General features: G+C 38.2%; 1 protein-coding gene across 4 annotated transcripts in view; it reads left to right on the top strand.

The window, feature by feature from the left end:
- Positions 1-4,186, top strand: part of PLCZ1 (phospholipase C zeta 1) — a 66,279-nt gene extending 62,093 nt beyond the window's left edge. For all 4 annotated transcript variants that reach the window (XM_006155095.3, XM_027774444.1, XM_027774445.1 and 1 more), the window contains 2 exons: positions 2,840-2,989; positions 4,047-4,186. In XM_006155095.3, coding sequence (XP_006155157.1) covers positions 2,840-2,989; positions 4,047-4,132 — 236 coding nt within the window. In that variant the 3' untranslated portion in view covers positions 4,133-4,186. The remainder of the gene's footprint in view (positions 1-2,839; positions 2,990-4,046) is intronic.
- Positions 4,187-11,011: the final 6,825 nt, after the last annotated feature.

Raw genomic sequence — 11,011 nt, forward strand, 5'->3', positions numbered from 1 at the left:
ACATTTTAATGACTGTGTCAAGAAATAGTAAATTCTGACGTCTGAACATGCACAGTAACTGATCACTTGTTCCCTCCATTCTCTTCTTAAATTTTCATGGAAAAATGCATAGAACCTTAATTTATTCAATGCACCCCTTATAGTTCTATGATTCTAGAATCTTGATTACATTCCTGGGTTTTATGGGAGTATTCCTGAAGAAATTCAATTTGGTTCATCAAACTTATTGAGTCCCTGCTATGCTAAATACCTGGGGCTAAGTATCAAAAGACTTAAAATCACTGTTTATTCAAAGTATTATTATGTGCATCCCAATTAATTCCATTGTAGTTAGGTTATAGTTCAGTGTAACTAGCTTAAATTTCCGTATGAGAGCTGAGGTACAAGTAAACTATGATGAAGTACAGTTGTGGTATTTCATGGACAGTGTAAGAATGGTAGAGGAAGAGGCACGTTTGCAGATAGTTCTTGGAGAACACGTGGAAATTCATTACAGAAATTGGGGACAAAAGCATTTAAGGCAGAAGGAATAACAGAGCCCTAAAACGTGAAGGTACAGTCCAAGCATGCTAAGGAAAATCCAGGAAGTGCAAGATGGGTGGAATAAACAGTACTTAAGAAAAATTAATATGAGATAGAATAGAGTCATGTTGGGGATGTCACAGAAGATTTTGAAAGTATTAGAAACTATTTTGAAGAGAAAATGGATGAAATTAAGATGTTTAAACAGGGATATAACTCTAACAGAGTTGAACTTTAGGGAGAGTGTTTCTGCATACTAGGTAAGAGGTATATGAGAGGAAAATGAAAATCACAAGGTAGAGCCAAGCTATGATCTCAATAGTGAGAAGATGTGGGAGTCAGGTTGTGAACAAGGCTGTGACATTAGAAAAAGGGGGAGGGTAAGAAGTAAGAAACACTGTGTGCAAAGTCTAGGTAGGTGGATAACAGGGACTCCAGAACCATTTAGCGCTAGGGTAATTGTGGTGTAATGAACATCTGGGAAGAAAACGATAATTTTCAGATAAGGCATGAAAATAATTCTTCAGTGTGAACTGTGTCTGAAAAACTATATCCATTGTTAACAAATTTGGTATGCTGGTTTACTTTTTTTTTTAACTTTGACAACAAGTCAGGACTTTATCTTATAATTAATGTGTGTATGAGAGACAGAGAAAGAGAGGGAGATACAGAGGAAGGGGTGAAGGCAGAAATGGTGTGTAGTTGTAGGTTTGAGGGAGGAAGAATAAATCAGTAGAAGGATTTTCTGCAGACATTTTGCAGAACCTATAAACTGATTCTAAACTTGCTCTTGTACCCAATCCTGAATTCTTATCTGATAAATGTGTGCTTACGGCAATGGATACACCTTAAAAAACATGGGTATGCCACAAATTCATCAATGTTTCAGCAAACATAATTTGGAAAACAAAAGATATGGACATTGCAAATGTAACATCACTTTTGTACATGAAAGAAAATGTGTATTATTTCCCTCCAAACTTTTGAGTCTGTATTAAGAAGAGTATATTTGATCTGGATGTGAATTTCTTGATTTCATTAAACTGTGCTTTAGGCTTGGATAATGACTTAGGTTGTATTGTGACACAATTTTTATTTCTTTCTTGGCACGGATTGGTTGTTTGGGATGATTAATTTTGCCAGAATCTGAAATTATTTATAAATTTTGGACTTGGAAGTAGGCATTTACTCAAAAAGAAGGATCAAGATCTGGCTTTAGAGCACTGAGGATCTAGTTTTCAGTCCAACAACTATTCCTGGAGCCTTTCCAAAATAGGACCTGGTATAGAAGAATGATGTTCTTCACTCCTTCATGTCTCAATATCTTTGTTAAGGAAATGTCTAAGTTCATCAGTCATATTGCTTAATGTTTAAAACTTTCCACTCTGAAATGAGACACTCCGTGTGAATTTCTGCTCTGCCATTTTAATGGCTGTATAAATGAAAGCCTTAGAAAGTTATGTCATTTTGTGGTTCAGTTTTCTGATCTATAAGTGGGGCTAGAATATCCCCGATTGGGTTATTGTGAGGATTAAATGAGGTGATTTATGCAAAGATCTTAGAACATTACTCAGAAATAGCAAATGCCCTATATGGGTATTATTATCGTTATTCTCGATAGATGCATTAAAATTTTAAGTGCCTTAAAACATAAGCTATTGTTATCATCATTAATATTAAATTTGTTTGGAACCAGTAGTTAGTGTAATGGCTATGTCGCTGGACTCCCATGTGGTCGACCGCGGTTCGAGTCCCAGACCCGGTTGCTTAAACTCATGCCTGGCATGTGTGCGTGTGTGCCCAAGATCCCAAGAGGAGAATGGAAGAGAAGGGATTGCGGTGTAGTCATCCCCCCAGGGGGTGATTTCTCGCTTTCTGTCTCTCTGTCTCTCTCTGTCTCTCTGGTGAGCGCATGCACCCTATAGCAAAAACCTCTCCAAAATATATATACATATGTTTTTTTTTTTTTTGAAAGAGAGATTTTTGCTATTATGTGCACTTGCCAGAGAGACAGTGAGAGAGAGAGAGAGAAAATGAGAGCTCACCCCCTAGGGTGGATGGCCATGCCTCAATTCCTTCTCTTTCATTCTCCTCTCAGAATTTTGGGCATACATGCACAAATGCCCTGCGTGAGTTGTAAGCTGCTGAGTCTGGGACTCAAACTGTGGTTGACTATGTGGGAGTCCAGAGACATAACCATTATGCCATCTGCTGGTCCCAATGTTGAAGTATTGAAGAGAAAAATTTTGGAAAGCAGGTGCTAATTTCAGCTAGAGAAGATGTTTATGATTCTCTGTATATGTTCTTTATGTTTCAGCTTTTAGTCCGAGATGGAATGAAACATTCACATTTATTATTCATGTGCCAGAATTGGCATTGATACGTTTTGTTGTTGAAAATCAAGGTTTAATAGCAGGAAATGAATTTCTCGGGCAATATACTTTACCAGTTCTATGCATGAACAAAGGTAATGTTCCTAAAAGTAAGATGATAGTGCCAACACTTAAATATAATTTGCGTTTATCAAAGGCACAAATGTTGATAGATTAAATAGCTCTACCCATAAAAGTAGAATGTCAGGGAATGTTTTTCTGTTGACACACATTTTCTTTTTGTAGAATTACAGACATATGTTTTCATGGGGAAGGTAGGGTGGAGGTGAGGATTACTAGGAAGACTAATTAGACAAACTTGGCATGTATAAGTACTTCTTTACACAGATCATTGTTCTGTTTCAGTGGGGAGTAGTCATGACTCTTCTAAATAGAAGAGAGAAACAGTAACTCATTCTTCCTGCCTGAGGAGAGAACTGAGAGTCTGGGGCAATCCTTTCCTAATTCTTTCCAGGGTTGCCTTTATGTTGCAGTCACCTGTCGAGGATGATTTGCATTGTGCCCCCCAATGACCTGGGTTCATTTTGTCTACAGTACTTTCCCAGTACTATCTGAGATGTGCCTAGGAAACAGGGTCTACTTGAAGCAGAACATGGTGCTAATTTTGGAGCATGCTGCTTTTTTTTTTCTTTTTTTTCTGAGAGAAAGAGATTTGCCATAAGGGCGTGTGAGTTCGCCGGAGAAACAGAAAAAGACAGAGAGACAGCAAGAAATCACCCCCAGGGAGGATGGTACACCACAATTCTTTCTCTTCTGTTCTCCTTTCAGGATTTTGGGCATGCACGCACATGTGCCCAACATGAGTTTTAAGCCACTGGGTCCAGGACTCGAACCGCAGTTGACTCCGTGTGAGTCCAGCAACATAACAGTTAATGCCATCTGCTGGTCCATCATGCTGCATTTTGAGGGAGAAGATGTATGAGCTGTGTGCTCAAGTCTTAGGCTGTAGGAAGTCAGAATAGAACCGGCAAATTTTTGTGGAAAATTAATATACAGGAAGTAAATAGAATTCTATAGTTATAGTTTTTACTGTATGCTTAATAAAGATATCTTTTTTCTCAGTAGTTCTATTGGGCCCATCACGGATTTGTTTATTTGTATTGTCCTAATTAGATGTGATTCCTTTTGCAGGTTACCGCCGCATTCCCCTGTTTTCCAGAATGGGTGAGAATCTTGAGCCTGCTTCACTGTTTGTTTATGTATGGTACGTCAGATAGCAACTGATAGCGCCTGACCAATTGTTAGCTAGCCATCACAATAAAACAGCCAAAATGAATGTCTACAATTTTTATTTTATTTTTTTAAACATAGGGCAAAATGACTATGTATATAAATGAAAAAAAAATTTAGCTAATTCACTTTTTAAAACTTGCCAGGGAGCATGTGCACTTGTCAGAGAGAGCGATAGGCAAACAGAGGAGTGGGAAAAAGCACCCTCAGGTGGAATGTGATCACACTCAAATTTCTTCTCTTCCATTTCTCCAGGCTGTCAGGATTTGGGTCCCATGCACAGTGGACCCGCAAACAAGTGTGACCAGTATGTTTCTCAAGCTGTTAGGGCTGGGATTCCAACCATGCAGCGGGCCATGTGGCCTTTGGTTCCCCTAACCTTAGGCAAAAAGGCCAACCCAGTCCACTTATAAATATACAAAAGAATAGTGATCAAAAACAGAAAAAAGGAACTTCAGAGGATCCTGGTACCATGTTTGTCAGTGGGTTTATTCTGCCCATTTGGCTTCAAGGCTGCTCTTTCAACTTGCTTCTATCTTTTTTTTTTCTTTTAAAGAGAGACTTTTGCTATAGGGCTAATGTGCTCAATGAAAAGGCAGAGAGAGACAGAGAGACAGAAAGTGAGAAATCACCCCCCCACCCCTACCCCCAGGGGATGGCCATGCAGCAATCCCTTCTCCATTCTCTTGGGATGTTGCGTGTGCATGCACACGCTCCTGGCTTGAATTTTAATCCACCGGGTCGGGGATTCTAGCTGTGGTTGACTACATGGGAATCCAGCGATGTAACCATCTGGTAGTCCCATTGGTATAATTTTAAATGAGAATTTGCAAGCTTTTAAAATGAGTGATTGTGTAAGATACGTTGGCAAATATTTAGCAGCATAAAGGGAGTGTGAAATCTACAAATATTTTAACGTCTAGACACCCGCTACTGCATGTTTTAGTGGGAAGGAATTAGATTGCTAAATCCTTTGTGCCCTTTTATATCCTAGAGAGTAATTAGCCCTGTACTGTCTTGCTGGTTCTTAAATGCCCTGTACTGGATTTGGTCCCCTGTAATTTTAGACATTTTTATGAATGTATATGAAATTGATTTGCATTCAAACTGTGTTCAGACTGCATATCTATAAAAGAAATCTACTATGTGAACTTAGATGCTTGGATCTTGAATTAATTTGCAATATTTCTGAATCTGTACTAAATGTACTTTCAAGACTGTCTCTTGGTCAGAAATGAGATTCTTCAGCTATTTGATATGCTGGACTTAAAAATGCTATACTAAGTGTTATATATAGAATATTGATTCTTAGTAATTATGTTTTACAAAACCAAGGATATTAATACTTATTGTGCTATGTTTATTGGACTGTAGTGATGCAAAAACACTCAGCACGTTTTAACAAAATAGAAGACCCTCAGTATGTATTTGTTGAAATCAAATTCAATTTCAGCAGTTTTTTTGTAACTAAAATAACAAAATGACCATTTGTTTGAGATGTATACTAATGTATTATTGTCTGATGGCCAGAAAATACAAAATAACCTCTCTAGCATATTTTACTGCTACTATGGTTTATCTTTGGCATAAAAGTTTACAATTTTTTAAAAATGCCATTGGGAATTAAAATTCCTATGCCATAAATCTTAGGTTATGCAATGCATAACCTTTTAGCTCCTTCCTCATAGACCTTCTGTGTATTAGGTCAGGACAGTTTTCCCAAGAAAGCCGCACAGCCAATTCTTAAAAGGACTTCTGCATGTTGCCAGATAATAGATGGCTTTTATTTAAATCATCTATTGTTCATGACAGCAGGTGGGATGTTCCCTGAAAGCTTTAATCTCTAATCAGCTAAGGCCTTTTAAAGATCTGGAATTCCATGGAACTTTAAGACTCAAGTGAGTTATGCAGGAGAGTTCATTAATTCTGTAGTAGGACAAACTTTTTTTTTCCATTTATACCATTAAGCTTTAAAATAGAGTAGAAAAAGACTTTTTTTTTTCTTTTAACCTTTTCTACAGGTACCAATCAAACTCATCTTGCTAACTTTGAAGATCAAGTCTTCCTTTAAAAAAATTAGTTCCACTTTACACAAGGAAGACAATTTTAAGGGAAACATTAACTTGTTTCCTGGCCAACATTCTTGCGATGTCTTTAAACATTCTTGGTTCCTTTTTTATGTGCATTATGTATCCTTTACTATATATTTTAAATTAAACCGTTATTATGATTATGATTTTCTCAAAAGAATGCATACTACCCATAGATACTCCAAAGCCAGGGAGTGTCCCAGAAATGGTGTGCGATACCAGCTTTGACGCGTACTTACTAGACATTATTCATTAGTGAGAACAAGTAGTGTGGGTGAGTGGAAGCCAGAAGAAAAGGCTAAATGACTCGCTAAGGCTGTGACAACAGGAGATCTTTTAAGTTTTCAACTGTTAGGGTACATGCCAATTCCTCAGGAATCCAGGCATGCTCTCCTGGGATAGGTTATATTCCTAGATTATGTTTGCTCACAACTCAGAATGAGAATGACAATGAGAATGACAGTTGGGAGCTGAGATTGCGATATTGGTAGGCCCTGGTGTTGCCAGGAGCTGGCATGGGGCTCACCCTAGGTCTTGATGTTTCCTTGATGAACATAAACAGTCTCACAGGAACATCAACATCAGAGGAGGCCGCTCTGCACCACAATGGAACAGGACAGAAACAAGACCCTTCTCTGTACCACAATGGAATAGGACAAAAACAAATCTTCTCTGTAAGCCGGGCCAAACACGTGCCAAAAGCAGAATACTGTTTAAACACAAAGGGCCAACACTCCAGTGTCCTGGCTGACATGAGTGACTGTTATCTTACCACCAATTACAGTTTTAACCTCAATTTATTCCTCTTGTCTTACAAATATGATTTACTTCAGACAACAACCAGTATGAAGAACGCTTCTTCCTTGACCCCTCCCCCAAATACTCTTAACACAAGCCCAAATCCAATAGCTTTATCAGCCTCTTACTGAGACAGTCCTGGTTCTCCATATTGTGAGTCTCTTTCATGGCAGTGAGCAAGAAACGCACTGGACTTTGTTGGAGGGCATGGGTGCAAACTTGGATTTATGCTGTCACTGCCTTGTTTCGATCAGGGAGACAGGAAAGCTTAATTATGTTCTCAATTTTGAGGCTTTCATTTTTCTTTTCTCGGATTATGGTTGTTTAGAGCTGTAAATAGAAAACATGCAGAGCACAATTTCTCCACTGAGACTTACTGAAATGTGGCCACTAGAGGTAAAGGACAGACTGGTTGCTGAAAAGTAAAGTTGATCTATTTCTTTTTTAAGTTTTTTTTTTTTTTTTGGAGAGTTTTTTTTGTTATAGGGCGCGTGCGCTTGCCAGACAGACAGAGACAGAGAGACAGAAAGCAGGAAATCACCCCCCAGGGGAGATGGTCACGCCGCAATCCCTTCTCCTCCATTCTCCTCTCGGGATCTTGGGCATGCACGCACATGCGCCTGGCGTGAATTTAAGCCACCGGGTCCGGGGCTCGAACCGCGGTCGACTACGTGGGAGTCCAGCGACATAGCCATTACGCTAACTGCTGGTCCCAAGTTGATCTATTTCTGAAAAATATTTGGAGAAGCTTCTCTCTAGCCATAATAAAAACATCTCTGCTTTTTTATTTTTTTAATTGCCAAGGTGCATTTGCATTTAACAGACAGAACCAGAGAACCAGAGAGCCAGAGAGGGAGGAAATACCTCCGTAATAGGGTGCAGCCAGGTCACAATCCCTTCTTCATCTCTCCATCCTGTCAGGATTTGGGTACAAAGGCATATGTGACCGGCATGTTTTTCATGCCACTGGGGCTGGGATTTGAATTGCAGTTTGTCTTGTGGAATCTGGCTCCATTAACTATGAGGCTCATACTTTATGACTGGAGAATCCAAAATATATCATAAGAACTCTTTGTTATTGACTTGCCTGATTAATTTTTAATTTTGGTTATGGGAAAATGTATGAATTATTTGAGAATTGTAGAACATACACCCTAGAGAGAGCCTCTGGGGTGGTTCCAGTCAAAACTTTGTGTAAATCTCAAGAGAGATTTTTAGAGCTGCATTGGGAAGAAGCTCATGCTATCAGTTAGGACAGAGTGGAGTCATTTTTGTGGTGGATATTTTATTGGTGGAATATATAGACTGGATTCTATTTTTCAAATGTTCTTAATTCCCATATCCTCAGTACCACAAAAATGCTTGTTGAGTTGCATTACTGTCAAAGTAATAACCCTCTGGAAATATTTGTACCAGAGGGCATGTATGCTTGCCAGAGAAAGACAAGAGAGAAGGGGAGAAGAAGAAAGCACGCCCAAATGGGTGTTGTCATGCCACAGTCCCTTCTCCTCCATTTCTCCATCCCGATGGGATTTTGGATATGTACACTCAAGTATTTGGTGTGTTTTTCAAGCTACTGGGACTGGAATTCAAACTACAGTCGGCTATGTGGAGTCTGGCTTCTATAACCACTTGGCTATGGAGCAGGCCCAGCAATGAAGTGTTTTTATGATACATTTTTGGATTCTCCAGTCATAAATTGTGAATCTTCTATAAAATTAAGTGTAAGCTCCTTTTATAAGTCAATGGAAATTCTCATTTCAAACATTTAAAGGGGTAGATTGAAGAGGAATTTAAATTTAGGGAAAAATTGGTCTTCGTATCCTCTCTTCTTACAGAGCATCCCAGAATACAGGGGAGAGTTGATGTTAAATGCCCTAAAAGCTATCACATTTTCAGATATCTGTGCCTTTTTTCTACTTTCTATCTGTACACAGTCTAACCTTCACAGTTTTTGTCATCTTTTCCATTCTTCTACCAGGGAAGTCACTTTTCTAGTATGATAATCACAACATCTGCAAGGTTAGTCAGTGCTTAATGTGCACCTCACAATAGAGGTAAGTTAACCTTAATCTTTCAGCAATCTTACCTTTCATTGAAAAAGGTCCAGAAAATTGAGTTTTCTACAGTAAATAGTTAGAAGTCTGCTCATATACAAGAAGCTTGAAAAACATGCCTTGTATATATGTGTATGTGTCCAAAATCCTGACAGGATGGAGATATGAAGGAGAAAGAATTGTAGCATAATCATGCCCATTGGGGGTGCTTTCTCCTTTCCTCTCTTTGTGTCTCTCTCTGGTGAATGCATGCACCCTTTGGCATTAAAAATCCAATCAATAAATTCAATTTTATAAAAATTTAAAGAGAATGCTTTTTTTTGGTAATACATCACAATGCAAATGATAAGGCAAGCTACATAATGGGGAAAATACTTTTATCATCTACATTAACAGATTTATATTCAGAGTATATAAAAATACCTATTACTAACTTAGCAATTATAATCTAATAAGGAAATTGGCAAAATATATGAACAAGAACTTTCCAAGAGAAAATATGTAAGTAACTACTGAACATTTAAAAAGATGCTCAACATCATTCTTCACCAGAAAAATAAAAATTGGGACTCTAATGAGTATCATTAGAATGATTAAAATAGCACAAAACTGAGTCTACCAAATGTTACAGAGGATGTGGAGAACTGGAATTTGTACATTACTAATGGAAAAATAAGATGGAACAATCACTTTGGAGACAATTTGACAGTTTCTTATAAAGTGAAACATATACCTACCATATGACTAAGCCACTTCACTCCTATAAGTGAAACCAAAACACATGTCCACGCTAAGTTATAAGACTGTCTATAGCAGCATTATTAATAATAGCCCCAAACTGGAAGCAACTCAAATGTCCAGTAGTGGGTGAATAGATGAATAATGTTACTTCTAAACAATGGAATACTATTTAATACAATTAAGAGATAAAATATTGATATCTACATTAATGTCAGTGAATCTAAAAATCATTAAGATGAAGGAAAGCATGTAGGCAAAATATAGAACATATTCTGTGGCCCACTTACCTAACAGTACAGAAAATGCAAACTAATTATAGCAACAGATGGGAAATCAGTGAATAGGGCTAGGAAGAGAAGGAGGGGTGGTTAAAGGATCCACAAGAATATTTTTGGCATAAATGGAAATATCCCCTCGATTGTGGTAATGGTTTAATAAGGGTATACCTATGTCAAAACTAAATCAAAATGTATACTTTAAACACATGAAATTTAGGAAACTTCAATTAAAACTCAAAAGAGTTGAAGATATACAAATGCTGGGCCAGCTCCATGCTACAGTGGTCAAACACTGTGTTTTGGGAACCAAATCCCATATGGCTGACCATGGTTGGAGTCCTGGCCTCAGCAGTGTGAAAATATGCTGGGTATATGTGCCTACATGCCCCAGGGTCCTGATGTGATGAGAAATGGAGGAGGGATGTTGTGGTGTGATAACATCTCACTGAACCTTATTGAAGGGTGTTTTGTCTTTATCTGTCTCCCTCCTTTTTTCTTACTTCCTGCCTAATGTATACACTTTCTGACCCAAATGAAAAAGAGAGAGGAGAGAGAGAGAGAAAGAGAGGAGAGAGAATTCCTAAAAAAATGGTATAGTCTGGTAGAGTAATTTCTTTTGGGCACCTTGACCAGTAACTTGCATCAATGAAAGGTTTATTTTACTCAGAAGAGGTAACATGTATTCTTTTTCTTTTCTTTTCCTTTCTTTTCTTTTTTCTTTTCTTTTTTTTTTTTTGACCATAGAGCATGTGTGCTCACCAGAAAGAGAGAGAGACAGTGAAAGAGAAAGTGAGAAATCATCTTCCGGGGGACGGCCATGCCACCACAATCCCCTCTCTTCCGTACTCCTCCTGAGATTTTGGGTACACATGCATATGCACATTCACCCAGCAAGAATTTCA

The sequence above is a fragment of the Tupaia chinensis genome, unplaced genomic scaffold (genome assembly GCF_000334495.1).
Source record: "Tupaia chinensis unplaced genomic scaffold, TupChi_1.0 Scaffold000434_1, whole genome shotgun sequence".
Taxonomy (NCBI): domain Eukaryota; kingdom Metazoa; phylum Chordata; class Mammalia; order Scandentia; family Tupaiidae; genus Tupaia; species Tupaia belangeri.